The sequence below is a fragment of the Cebidichthys violaceus genome, unplaced genomic scaffold (genome assembly GCF_023349555.1).
Source record: "Cebidichthys violaceus isolate CVI_PGR_0920_01 unplaced genomic scaffold, fCebVio1.0.p SCAF_21, whole genome shotgun sequence".
Taxonomy (NCBI): Eukaryota; Metazoa; Chordata; class Actinopteri; order Perciformes; family Stichaeidae; genus Cebidichthys; species Cebidichthys violaceus.
The window spans coordinates 4,176,813-4,190,116 of NW_027176384.1; the positions used below are offsets into that span (position 1 = coordinate 4,176,813).

At 43.6% G+C, this 13,304-nt stretch overlaps 1 protein-coding gene across 1 annotated transcript in view; it reads right to left on the reverse strand.

The window, feature by feature from the left end:
• Positions 1–4,555: 4,555 nt before the first annotated feature.
• zgc:162331 (uncharacterized protein LOC793007 homolog) overlaps positions 4,556–13,304 on the reverse strand; it is a 41,767-nt gene continuing 33,018 nt past the window's right edge. The window contains exons 3-6 of the mRNA XM_068716980.1: positions 7,563–7,754; positions 7,304–7,457; positions 7,020–7,205; positions 4,556–6,375 (exon numbers count right to left, since the gene is read on the reverse strand). Of these exons, the coding sequence (XP_068573081.1) occupies positions 6,060–6,375; positions 7,020–7,205; positions 7,304–7,457; positions 7,563–7,754 (848 nt within the window). The 3' untranslated portion in view covers positions 4,556–6,059. The remainder of the gene's footprint in view (positions 6,376–7,019; positions 7,206–7,303; positions 7,458–7,562; positions 7,755–13,304) is intronic.

Below are 13,304 nucleotides of genomic sequence, written 5' to 3' on the forward strand. Positions count from 1 at the left end.
CTGCAAGCACCACCACGACCAACACATTACGCACCGCCCGTCTCTTTTGGAGTGACACAGAGCGGGCTTGGTTGCCATGTGTGGTGTGGGCAGGACTTTGCTTCTGCAGTGACCGGATCACTCCCCCAAGGCAGACGAGCATTAGGCAGAAGAGGCAGGAGATGATGATGGAAACAGGCACCATCATGATAGTTAAATTGTTCACCAAACCTGTAAAAAAACAAGGAAGAGAAAATGGCAACTTAAAACATTAAATTAGACTTTGGAGGGAAGCTGTTTCTGTAATTCATTTTTTTTTTTAAACCAATTTTATCCTTTAAACGTACATGCCGAACGCTCACCCAACACTTACCTGAAGCAAGACAGAAGCACAAGGTGAACGCCCACACCACAGCAGAAACAGCCATTCGATACTCCCACTTCCTCACTCTCAGATACAGCACAGGTCTAATCACAGCCAGGTAGCGCTCGATGCACATACAGGCCAGCAGCAGGGGACAGCCAATTAGATTGAACATACTGACGATTTCCATTGCCACATTCAGTGGTTGTGTAGTATTGGGATGTTGCCAGGCAGTGACTGAAAGGACAATCACAGGGTTGGCACTTGGCTATTGCAGTCAAATTTGAAGGCTTTCTTAAACCATTTGGACAGGATTAACACGGGCTAGCAAAATCATTTAACTTACTCCAACCTCACACAAAACTCTAATTTCACATCAAACTGATAAAAAAGAAAAGCAAATTCACAAAGTAGGACAAGCAGCTCTTCATATGGAAAAAACAAAAAGCTACATCATCGTTGATAGCCAGTGGGTTACCAGATTGCATTTCGGCCAATGTGTTCCATCCAGGCGGCAACCTCCAGTTCTGCCGAGTGAAGCCGATGTGTAAGTGTCTTAAAACTTGCATTCTCTCTCCTGACCAGCAGGGAGGCCACTCCTCCGGTTGCAAAAAGAAGTCTGATTGTATAGAAGTTTATGGGATTTACCCTACTTCTCTCTTGATTTAGTACTTCAGTAAACATTGTCCCCCGTTCGCGGGAATTTTGTGCAGCGGGTTTTCGCCTGTCCGTGCACATCTAACATTTTCTAACTACGCAGATGCATATGGGTGGAGAAAATGGAGAACTTTAAAGAGTTGAGAATGTCGGTTGGCCACAAGAAGAAATCTGCACGGAGAATAAAAGATCCAAACGTTTTCTTGTCACAATTCCAGCTCATGTCCGTGCGACAGTCCTCCCGGACAGTATAACCAAGGCTTTATTGTCTGATCGGACCAGCAACTCATACAGGGACTTACATCACTGTGTCTCTCAAAACAGGAAGTGCTGGGAGCTTGGTGTCCCCTACACTATGGGGTGTTACTATATTTGCGGGGCTGCTTGGCAAATTACTCTAACTAGGGAGCTAACCGCATGGAACATCCTAGCTAGCTGTGGACAAGCTAGCGCTAGTCGACCATGATAGCCCACGAAGGCGGTTTGCAAAATGACAGTTAGGAAGCTATAGCTACCTCAGTGAATAACAGAACAAAAAGCGAACAGTTTATTCAAGAGACATATTTGACCATACCTCTGTCTCACAACTGACTGCGACAATGCATCTTTTTTGGGTGCGGTTTATACTTTGGCAGGGCAGAGATATGTAAAGGTGGATGGTCCAACACAGATGATAATATGATAACATCCTCTGTTTTAGACTCTCTGGTTCTCCGTTCACTCAAAGGTCAGCACTGACATGACGGTCTGCAGTCGATCAAAGGTGCAAATTGGCAAGAGAAGAAAGGTCACCAAAGAAAAACTGAAATAATTCATTCCAACTCAAAAAAATTATTCTTATCTTTGTCACCAATCTCTGGCAGTGTTCACCTGAATGATTTGTGTTGACATGTGCGTCTCTTTTAGGGTTGTAAATCAAGTTGAAAGGCAATATAGAGAGGTAGATGAGATCCATTGCGACAAGATTCACACCTAGAACCTGAAAGACAAAGGTTTAGACGCAAGATACCGTTTAACAAGAGAGTGGTGTTATATGTTATGCTTTTAGTCTTTCTCCAATGCCAAGCATTACTCTAACTGGGTTGGATAACCCATCTGAAACTACCTGTTCCACAGCATTGAATACAATACCTCAGAGCGGTTAGGAACACTGGACTTACCTTCGAGGCCGACAGCGATTTCTTTTCCCTCAGAAACAGCCAAAGCAGTGCAACGTTAGCCACCACCCCTGGGATCAGGATGAAAACGTCAGCGACAAACCAGACGCCATCCCACTCGTCTTCGTGACAGCTCCTGGAGACATCCTCAAATAAATTGTCCTCTGGTTTGAATATCTTGGGAGGAGATGCTGACATGCTGGCAATCTCTGATACAGTGTTACACCTGAAAGAATTCTGCCAAGTCAAAGAGAGTGATTATCAACATTTGACATCCTGTCTGACCTTGGGGTCGGTTTTTTTTTGTCTTGTGCGAGTCAATATATTTTTTCAAACTGTTGTTTTTATCATAAGCACTTTCACACAGAATACAAAAATTATGCTGCGGAAAAGCAACTTTAATTTTTTTACGGAACAAGGTTGATTTTTCTGAACTTTCGCACCTTTATTAAAGGCATCAACCAATCACGTGGTGTGGAACGAACATTCAAAATGTACACGTGTACAACAACAGCAAACTTTATTACTCCTTTCAATGTTGACAAAGGCAGTGCATACAAGATCCACTCCTTACATTCTTACCTTTCACAATAAAATCAACAAGAGGGAACTGAACTCAAAGCATTTTGCTAAATGTAAAATGAATGTGTAATTTATTTGTCTCACCCTCGTTGTGTCTAGTCCTTTATACTCTCTCACAATGTAAGAGGAGATAAGCTATGCCTCAACTGTATCTTAATAGTTACATGACGAGGTAGAATTGAAAGAGATTCTCAAATTGTACTTCCTTAAAACTTACTCCGACTCTTGTTTCTGTCTTACATTGGGCTCTCAAGCACATTGAGAGGATTATTTTAGGAGGTAGAAGAGACTTTGTGCACATTAAGAGTCACCAACACTGTGGAGCATCCCTGCTGAGTTTTGAGGGTATTTTCAGACTTTCACCAGATGTCTGTTCTTTGCTCTCAGGGCCTCCTTTGCAGCATGAAGGTGAAACAAACGCATGCAATATAAAGTAACTGGGTAAATGTGTCTGTCGAGAGATGTAGCTGTTCAATTCTTTAATTTTTTTTAAGTTGTGAGCTCTACAAATAAAAGGTTCTGTTCACCTCCTTTGTTTTGAGGTGGAGGCATACATGTCAGAGGGTGATATCTCAAAACCTGGAGAAATACTACCAAAACCATCTACCACTACTGGTGAGAAAATATGTTTTGTTGAAATTTGGGTGAAATGACCCTTCAAGTTGGTCTCATTTACGTATAAAACATACATTTAAAGGTATTCAAACTCTACAAAACCTGAACTCCATTGCAAATTGAAGTCATTAGATACATTTTATGTAGTAAGCCGATGGATCTCAAACATCTTCAAGAACGAATTAAAGTAAAAATATAAAGGTAATACACACATTGCAATCAATCAAATCAAAGCTAAACACAAAACTCCAACTAACCTCTTTGTGTGTCTTCTTTCTCCTCTCGCTTGTCTTGCAGTTCTTGTCTACCTGCAGCTGAATGCCCGAAAACATGCAGACACACACATACGCACATGCACAACTATCTATAGGGCAGACTAAACAAATGAGCAGGTGTTAAGTGTTTGATTTTCCACCCTTAATGCAAAGAGGAAACATATGTCTTTGCAGTACAGGTAATTTCCATTGGATGCAGTGTGTTTACTGCCTGCTTTTACTGATGTTTTCCTTTGCACGCAGACCATGCTTGTGGTCACTTCTGTCTATATAGGGACAGTTCTCATTATCCAAGTTTTAAAGTTTAAACTCCCTATAGTCGCAACACGTAACACCTTTACCTTTTTTTCTTTTTGTTTGCATTTCTGTTCTGCTTTGAAGAAAGAGAATGATGAGAAATTCATCATGGATATTTAAATTTCTTCTTCTAACACTACTGTGTGTAGTGGAGATATATTGTTTTCAGATTCATTTCTCCAGACCTGATGAAATGAAAATATTTATGTCTGTTTCTCACTCATGATCAGTGTCATGGAAGCCAGCCTCCTTTATCTAATTATCTATTCGCTGCTACATCAACTTTCCATTCCTCATGGTAGCATCACACATCTATTACTCGGGTGTAAATATGAGACGTGGCTGCCGACGCCAGCTTGAGATTCTTTTTTCTGTCATCTACGTTCAATGTGAGCAGACAGACCACTCCATCTTCCTCATGTGTCAGTGCCGCTCTGCAGGCCGATGAGGTCCTCTCCTCACTTCGACTGTGATGAATTAGGTCCATCTTCTCCTGAACATCCTGACTGTCCCTCTCCTCTGTCTTCCTTCATCTATTTCCCTCCTTTCTTCCTCTCTGCTGTCAGAATAGCACACATTGAAAAACACATGCTGAACCATGAACTGTTCAACTAAACAAAAGTCTCTTTATTCAGCTTTTATGGCAGTATTATTAATATTATTATACAACAATTAGTTTACAGTAAAGGTTTAAAAATTCCCCTTTCAAAAAGTGTAAAGTGCAGATTTGTTAGTGTGTCTACTCGAGTCCTTCTATAAAAAATTATGACAGCTCACAGCTAGAGTGTAAACTCACTAAAGCAACAGTAAAGGGGCTCTCAGACAGAGTTTATGATTAAAATCCATGTACATACAGGAGACCACTGGAATAATAAAGGTTAATTATTCATTTAAAGATTAACATTTTTATCAGGAGTAATATCCACATTAGTTGTAAAAGCTGCAGCGGACGTTTCGAGAACTCAAGCGAATCAGAGTTCATAGGTCGGCACGGTCCAGAAGTTTCTCCACCTCGCTGCTCAAACTTTACATGTCAGTGCATCTCTGTGTTTCTAGTGCATCAAGGACAAAACAGCAGCCTCACAGTGTGTCTGACCTCCTTATGGTTGTTCTGACTTACACAGAAAACCTTAGTTTACATCATGCAAGAGGTTTTCTTAAAATTGAGTTTGACATGATTTTCAGCTTATTATCTGAACCTACCTATAAGCCTTTAATGAAGTCAAGTTGTGATCAGTATTTGCAGTTATTGCAGTCATGTATACTGGTCAAGTATATTCTCCATGTTCCTAAACCCACCAGGGGCCCTGAATGACTTTAAACTGACGACCATAAGACATCAATAATTGTGACAGAATGAGTTGCTGCAGTACGGACAGAAAAATAAAACTTCTTCTTTTACATTTAGTTCAAGATTCTGGTGAGAAAAAAAGGGTCAATTGAAAACGATCACATGTGTGTTTAAAACCATACAAACAGCACAAAGTTGGCTGCATTGGCTGCAGCAGCAGCGTCATTTTTGCGGTGTGTTTGCTACTCATAAAGCCATTATCAGTCTGTTTCTCTACAGTGTGAGAAAATTCATATTAACAAGATCAACACACATCAGATTTCAGAATTTCATGTTAAGTCTTTAGCTTTAAAGCAAACACTGCTGAGAGATTTGAGCTGCCTAAACAGTGGCGGCCATCATCAAAGTCCTTTCAGAGCCTTCCTATCCTTCATAAATGTCATTGGTTGAATGGCATTAGTACACCTTAAAGTAAAACGTCCTGTTTTCCCTTGACGACCAGCTACTTGAAGCTTGTCTTCTAATTTCTGACGGCTAAAAGAAAGACTTTCTCCACAGAACTGCTCTTAATTAAAGGGAGCACAGAAGCAGCAGCAGCAGTTCAGCAAGAATTAAGGACATCTAGAGTGTTCAGTTCTTGTTAAGTCCAAAATGCGGGAGAAGTTCAGCAAACATGCAGTAAAAGAGGGGATTTCTACACTGGCTGCATCTTCAGTTTGGCTTTGCATTTGCAGCCTTCTCTGGGAGAAAACAGGGATGAGGAGGAATATCTCCAAAACGCTCCAATGGCTTCATCGGGGGACTGCACAGCGCCCTGTAAGTGTGGAAAGTGGAAGGCTTGGCTACTGCCATGGCCGCTGTGGTGTCGGGTTGGGGTTGGGGTAGATGGGTGCTGGTGTCGGGTGGTATGCAGGAACTGCCGTGTTGGGGTGGGGCGGGTACGTCGGCGTAGGGTATTGCGCCATGAGGTGAGGCTGCCCGTGGGTGGTCGCATGGGCGGGCGAGGAGGCGGTGGAGGGCAGGTGGAGGTAGAGTGGGGCGGACGGAGCGGTAGGTGCCGTTGGAGTTGGGACCCTCTGCAGGACGACGTGTGGGTAAAGCTGGGACTCGGAGCGGTAGAGTCCGGGCAGGGAGGCCTTCAGCAAACTCTCCTGACTCCTGTATGAAAGAAAGAAAGACGAAGGTCAACTATCAGCTGAAAGTTAGAACGTATGTTTAGGGTCAGTGTTAGCCCGTCTCTCAAAACCTTCAGACTTCCCTACGCTGTCTGTGGCACTCAGCTCCAAGCCCATTGGTTCCTACTGAAGACGCCAATCTTTAAAAACAGCTCACAAATATGTTGTTTCATAGAAAACACTGCATTTGTTGTGAGTATTTACATATTCACATGCTGTGACGTGATATACTTCTGGGGCTTCACACGTATTTGGATCTTGAGAACCAGCAATGCATTGGACTACATTTCCCATGTGTACTTGTGATCTAGTCTTGCAAGTAGCCAAGTATGTGCTGTGGTGTCGATGGCTGTTTTTGTATTTGTCTTTTCTTGTTCTTTCTCTCAAATGTGGAACTAAACGTGGAACACATGCTGTTGGCAATTATTGAGACACACTCAAGTGTGCCACCACACCTGTGCACAGAGTGGGTGGAGCCTTATCTACTTAAGCTCAATGTTGAATGAATTGCGGGACGAAGGTCCAGAGGGATCGAAATGTCAGTATGAACGATAAGTTGTGACGCCACGCAATAGCAGAGTGCGGGATCTTCTTTTCTCAAGACTCAAATGCCGCTTTCCAGCTTACCTCTGGTATCCTCTGTTCTCATATCCACCGAGTCCTCCGGTGAGGTAGAGGGGGCTGTCTGGAGCCAGACGGGGGTTCATCCTCTGGGAGAGATGGAAGATCTTGGGAGGAGGGAAAGCTTCCCACTCACCCTCTTCTCTCTCCAGCCAACACTCGCTGCGACGGGACGAGTGCTTGTCTCTGCGCCTGAGGAGGAGACAACTTTAGCGGCTCAGGTGGAGCTCTCACACCAGGGGGAAGACTACATGTAACAGGCAGGAGGGTTGTATTCTCTCCGGTCCTACCTGCTCCGTCCCTCTTTCTTGGCTCGGTACCGACTGGATCGTTCCTGCAGGCAGCAGATGAGGAAGGACAGGGACATGGCGAGGATGACGATGCCACTCACCACTGAAGCCAACACAGCCACTCTCAGACCACGGTCCTCAGGTCTGGGGATTGCTGTGGGGGTGGGGAGAGGGGACAAATTATATTTTTAAAAGTTTATTTCATCAGCAAAAGCCCCAGAAAATCTGTGTTTGGCCGTGGCCAAATGAAGCAACTCACCTTCGCAGACAGGCAGGTAGTTGCTCCACTGCGGTTTTCCGTTCCTGACATTGCAGTAGATTTTTTCGCTACCGACCAGCTGGTATCCCTCCTTGCACCAGAAGGCCAGCACGCTGCCGATCGACATGCCCGTGCCGCTCTCCACGTAGAAGGAACCACGACGTGGTGGCAGGACAGGGATACAGGACAGACCTGAGGGCAAGGGGGGACAAAACAGAATGTCAAGGACCAAAAGAAACACCTTGTGATTGAGAGGAACATGAATAAAGAAGAACTGTGGTTCAGATTCATGAGAGCTAATCTATCTATCTTAATCATCTATCTTAATCATGGCTGTCGCCATCTTGATTTTTAGTGACCTGTGAATCACAAGGTAGCCCTAAGAATACTCTGCTTTATGGTCTATTCGTCTCTAAATGGACCATAACTTACTAAATAAACGTTGTGCAGTATTGAAGTAGACTTGAAACTAGCGATTCAAACCATAAACTCATGTTTACAATGTTTACTGATAAATCAGGTGAGAAGTAGGGTTATTTTCTCATAGACTTCCATACAATCGGACTGCTTTTTGCAACCAGATGAGTTTTAGGGCACTGTCGGCATTGGCTTCACTTTTCCGAACAGGAGGTTGCCGCCTGGTCTTAATAAAATGTTCTTGATAAAGCTTTATATTTAGCGTACAGACACAAGAGGTATCTTCTAGCAAACCACAAATTATGGGTGTTTACTTGTCATCAGCTGTGAGATTTTTAAGTGAACGCAACATCAGTGGAGTGATTTAAGTGTATCACTCTAGAAATAGCAAAAATCACTTTCTGTCTTCCTGCTTTATTTTATTTTAGTCCTGGACTGTGTCTGATTGTGGACCATTAGTGGATTATAGCATCTGTTTGATTTTGAGACACTACTAATGTTTACTTCTATTAGACTCCATGAGATTTAGACTCTGTATACTCTGTCCCAATTCCTCTTTTTCCCTTTGTGTCCGCCTGCTTCTTTTTAGTCCTCCATCCCTCCTCTCTTTGTTTTAACTTTTCTCCTCTCTCTCTTGTCAAACACAGACACAGCTCGGCCCAGAGTGTCTGTTGCGGAGCCTGAGATCATCAGTTCCACTGGATAGATATAGACACAGAGAGATGGAGAGACAGAAATAATTATTTTTATCTTCCTTATGCAACAATACGCAAGTGCCACCGAGAGGTCTCGTGATACGGCAGCTATTGTTAGATTCTGCTGCGGCGATTTTCAAGGCTCTCCGGAAATCTCACGGAAACCCGTAAACAGTGTCGCTAGTCGCACCAAACATCCCACATTTTATTCCTGGAAGAACTTACTCAAACTGAAAATAAGTATGATTTAGTTCTGCGTCATACCACATGAAGACCATATGATATCTGCAGTGGGTTGACAGGGTTATTAATCAATGCTGGTGACTTGGCCAGCTGCTGGATTTTCTGGCTTTTTAAACTCACATCACTGACTCACACTTTGTTACTTTGTGACATTAATTAAAATCATAATAAAATCATATGGGTAAATATATTTCAGAAACATACGCTGCACGAGATTCTAGTTGTAAAAATGTGTTGTTTCAGCTACATTAATACTGTTTTTGGCCACTGGGTGGCAGCATAACGAGCTGTAAACACACTGACATATTATCACCTTTGACTAAACTTAATATAGCTAACATGCTAGCAAACAGTTGCCTATTTACAGTCTAACAGACATGGAGCCTTATTAGCATTCTTTTAGAGTTGTGTTTCTGGCCACCTGGAACAAAAGTCCAATAATAACTGTAATGGTATTTTTTACGTAGTATATATATTAGTATATGTTTTTACTTAGTATACATTTCTATTGAGTATATTAGTATATGTTTCTACTTAGTATATATTTCTATTGAGTATATTAGTATATTGTATGCATGCATAAGTACTTCTGCTCTGAACTTTGTTGAACTGCACCACTGTGTCTTTGTTGTGGGAAAGAAGTATTCTCTCTTGCCTGTTCACATAGATAATTGTGTTTTGAGAATGTTGTATGAGAATATCCCAGCGCCAAAGCCTTTGGGCCTTTTGTTTTGGTTGCTGGCCGTTTGTTTTGCTTGTTGTTCCTATCAGTCTGAGACCAAAAGTCTGAGACCGAAATGTCTGTAACATTGGCCATCGGCCCCCACCTTTGCTCATTCTACATAAAGAAAGCTTGTTCATTATTTTCGAGGTGCTTCCTCACTGAGACTGTACGCATTCTGATGTGATGATTGAACCTTTTCTGCGCAGAAAATAAATATACAGAAGGGAACCTCTGGTCTTTGGTATTCTTTATTTCAGCAGCAAAAGACTCACGCAAAGCGGGTACAGGATATTTTTTTCCACGACAATTGGCGTCACGAACAGGATCCTTGAGAGATCGTCGGGAGACAACGGGGGACGGAGAACCGATCATTCTGCCTCTACCTCTATACATAGCCTGAGAGACGAGAGGACGGACCCCAGCGGCTCCTGATCATCTTCACTGGGATCCTGAATGACCCGTTGAATCCGACCAACTACAAATTTGCATTTGGTGAGTCGCTGAAATTGTGAAGAAAGAACAGAAAACTTTATGCAAAGCTATCTGATATTATGCACATTGGGGTTTTATTATGTGTTTTTATGGGGTTTTATTGAGGATGTTGGCGCAACTCGTATTTTAGTAATTTAGCATTTTTCTGAGCAGTGACGATTGGGTAGCTGGAAAATAAGGGTGAGTGTTTGGGATTTAGAGCTAAACACTGAAGTCCTTTGACCCGTAGACAACGAGGCAGGGATGAGTGTCTAGCGTTGCATGTTGCAGACCTTCGAGGAGGTAGACGTTGAGCACTGCAGTCCTTGGACCTGTGAGACGAAAGTCTGTAAGTAAATGTTGTCTAAAAAAAAGGAGAACTGGAAAACAAGGATGAGTGTTTAGTGTTGCATGTTGCAGACCTTGGAGGGAGGTACGCTAAGCGCTGAAGTCCTTTGACCTATGCTGGGAAACAGAGGTGAGCATTTAGCGCCTGGTCCATCTTGGGGTTAGGTGGTAAGCGCTGAAGTCGCTTGACCAAAGAGACAAAGAGTCCGTAAGGACAACTGCGTCTATATAACGGCTTAGACTGGGAGTCTAGAGCAACGGCTTTTATTCAGATTGTGCCAGAAACGAATCTTGAAACTCACGGTGACGACTGTGTTTATATTGTTGAAAGAGATACGCGCGATAGACCCATATAAGTGAAAAAGTGAAGATATGGGATCTAGTAAGAGTAAATGCCAGGTTACTCCGCCTGATGGGCCCAATGTCATGTTCATGAAAAACAAATATGGGGAGGTGAGTTGCCAACATCTGAATGAATGGGTAAACAAACAGAGCTTTCCTGCGGGAGGCTCATTCAGTCTGAATCAGATTGGGAAATTATACACAGCGTTAGAAAAAAAAGAAGAAGATATGAAAAAGGGAAAGAAAATAAAGGTGAAACATTTGGAAATGATAGAGAGTCATAAACTGAGTCTAGAAATGTGGAAAACAGAAGCAGAGTGTAGGGAAAGGAAGACAGTATGCAAAACGATGCCGAAGTTAAATGCAATAGATGGAAAAAGAACAGATAAGCTTCCTGAAAATTCTTCTTCTTCTCTCTATCCCTCGCTGCACAGGCTGAATCCCGATCTCGACACAGGTCCACCGTACACACCTCCGGTCTACAGGGGCAAGCCATCAGATTTGTTACCATCACAAATATTGAAGTCATCACACGGGAAAGCAGTAACCGTGATACGGCGTGAGGATGCACCAGACCAACCAAGCACTTCCAAAGGACATTCCTATGAAACAAGAAGCAAGGTGACGGACCCATCAACAACACAAATGCCCATGGTGCAAGTCGCAGGGCCGAGGGGGATCATAATGGTCCACAGACCATGGACGGACAGAGACATGACAGACGCGCTGGTTCACCTGCCAAATGTGGATGCGTCAGGACAAAAGTTTGGAAGAGCCCTGATGTATTTCTGCCAAGAATTCAGTCCTACTGAAGGTGAACTCAGACGTCTGCTGTTGAAGAAAATGGGACCAGTGAACTTTGCCAAAATCCGCAAATATTGGCAAGATGATAACCGACAAATAAATGAGGATTTTACGCATGGGGACAACGGGGAGTACATTGCCATGGTGAGAGGATTGATAGATGGCATATCGGAGGAGTTTCCACAAAAGGTGAATATGTCCACCATTGTCTCCTGCAAACAAAGGCCAGACGAAACTGTCGCTGAGTACTACAACCGCCTATTGTCCATCTTCAACGAGCACAGTGGCCTAACTGAGCCTGAAGATAGGGGGAATGAAGCCTCTAACTGGGAAAGCCACTTCTGTCAATGCTTCCTAGGAGGACTGTTACCACCCCTCTCAGCCGCAGTAAAGCTCAGCTGTGTAGGCTACGAAGAAGCACGCCTCACTGAAATCCTCCGCCACGCCAGTCATGCGGAGAAACAGGCAAGCGCGGAGAAGAAAAAAAAGGCAGAGGCAAAAGAAAAACAACTACACCTCGCTCAGCTCACGATGGTGCAGGCTGTGACAGCAGCACAAGGCCCAAACAATCAAAACAACCAACCCAGCCAGGGTTCCCAACCCAGCCAGGGTTCCAACAACCAACCCAGCCAGGGTTCCAACAACCAACCCAGCCAGGGTTCCAACAACCAACCCAGCCAGGGTTCCAACAACCAACCCAACCATGGCTTCAGACGTCAGAGAGGCCGAGGAGGAAGAAGAAATTGGAATCAACGCCCTTCTTCCTGGTACAACAACCAGGACAGAGATGAGTGCATTATCTGCCATGAAAGAGGACATTGGGCTGCTCAATGTCCTCACAAACAGCATGGTCAAGTCTATGGCCAATCCTATGGCCCATCCAATCGCCCATCTTATGGCCCATTCTATGGCCCATCCTATCGCCCTACATCAGATTGACTGGCGGAGACGGAGACATGTGGAGAGAGACGGAGTCATCCTCCTGCAGCAACAGAGAAGGGAAGTGAGACACACACACACACACACCCTGCACACACAAAGCTCAGGCAATGAAGACCTTGCTTTACTAACCACTCGCACACACACTGCAGAACAACTGAAACACATACAGGAGGCTATTGCACATCTAGAAAAGGCATCAAAGCCAGCGGAAGGGACATATACAAAATACACCACTGAACCAGTTAAAAAGCTACCAGAAACAACTTTAACAGTAGGGGGAACAGACATAATTTTTCTTGTTGATTCAGGCGCTACACACTCAGTTGTAAGAACAAAAGTAACAAAAGTCCAAAACTTAGTGGACGCTATGTCTATTCTGTGGGGGCCTCCGGATTGGTAATTAAAGAAAAATTCACTACTCCAATGACGTGTGCACACGAAGAAAAAACTCTCCCTCTGGCCAAAACCAAGCATGCATTTTTATCATCAGAATGTTGTCCTGTGAACCTGCTAGGCAGAGATTTAATGTTGATATTAGGGATTAGTTTAATCTCCACACCTGATGGTTTGAAAGTCGTACGCAACCCTCCTAACAACATGACCATGGTCCAGTACAGCCCAAACACGCCTTTGTATGTTTATCAATGGCGTATTCCTATTCCAGTGGCCCGGGACATGAAAAATCACTGTTCCCCGGTCGTTAGCCACTCTGCAAAGCACATGAACCCCGAATACATGCACTGCACAGCACATGTC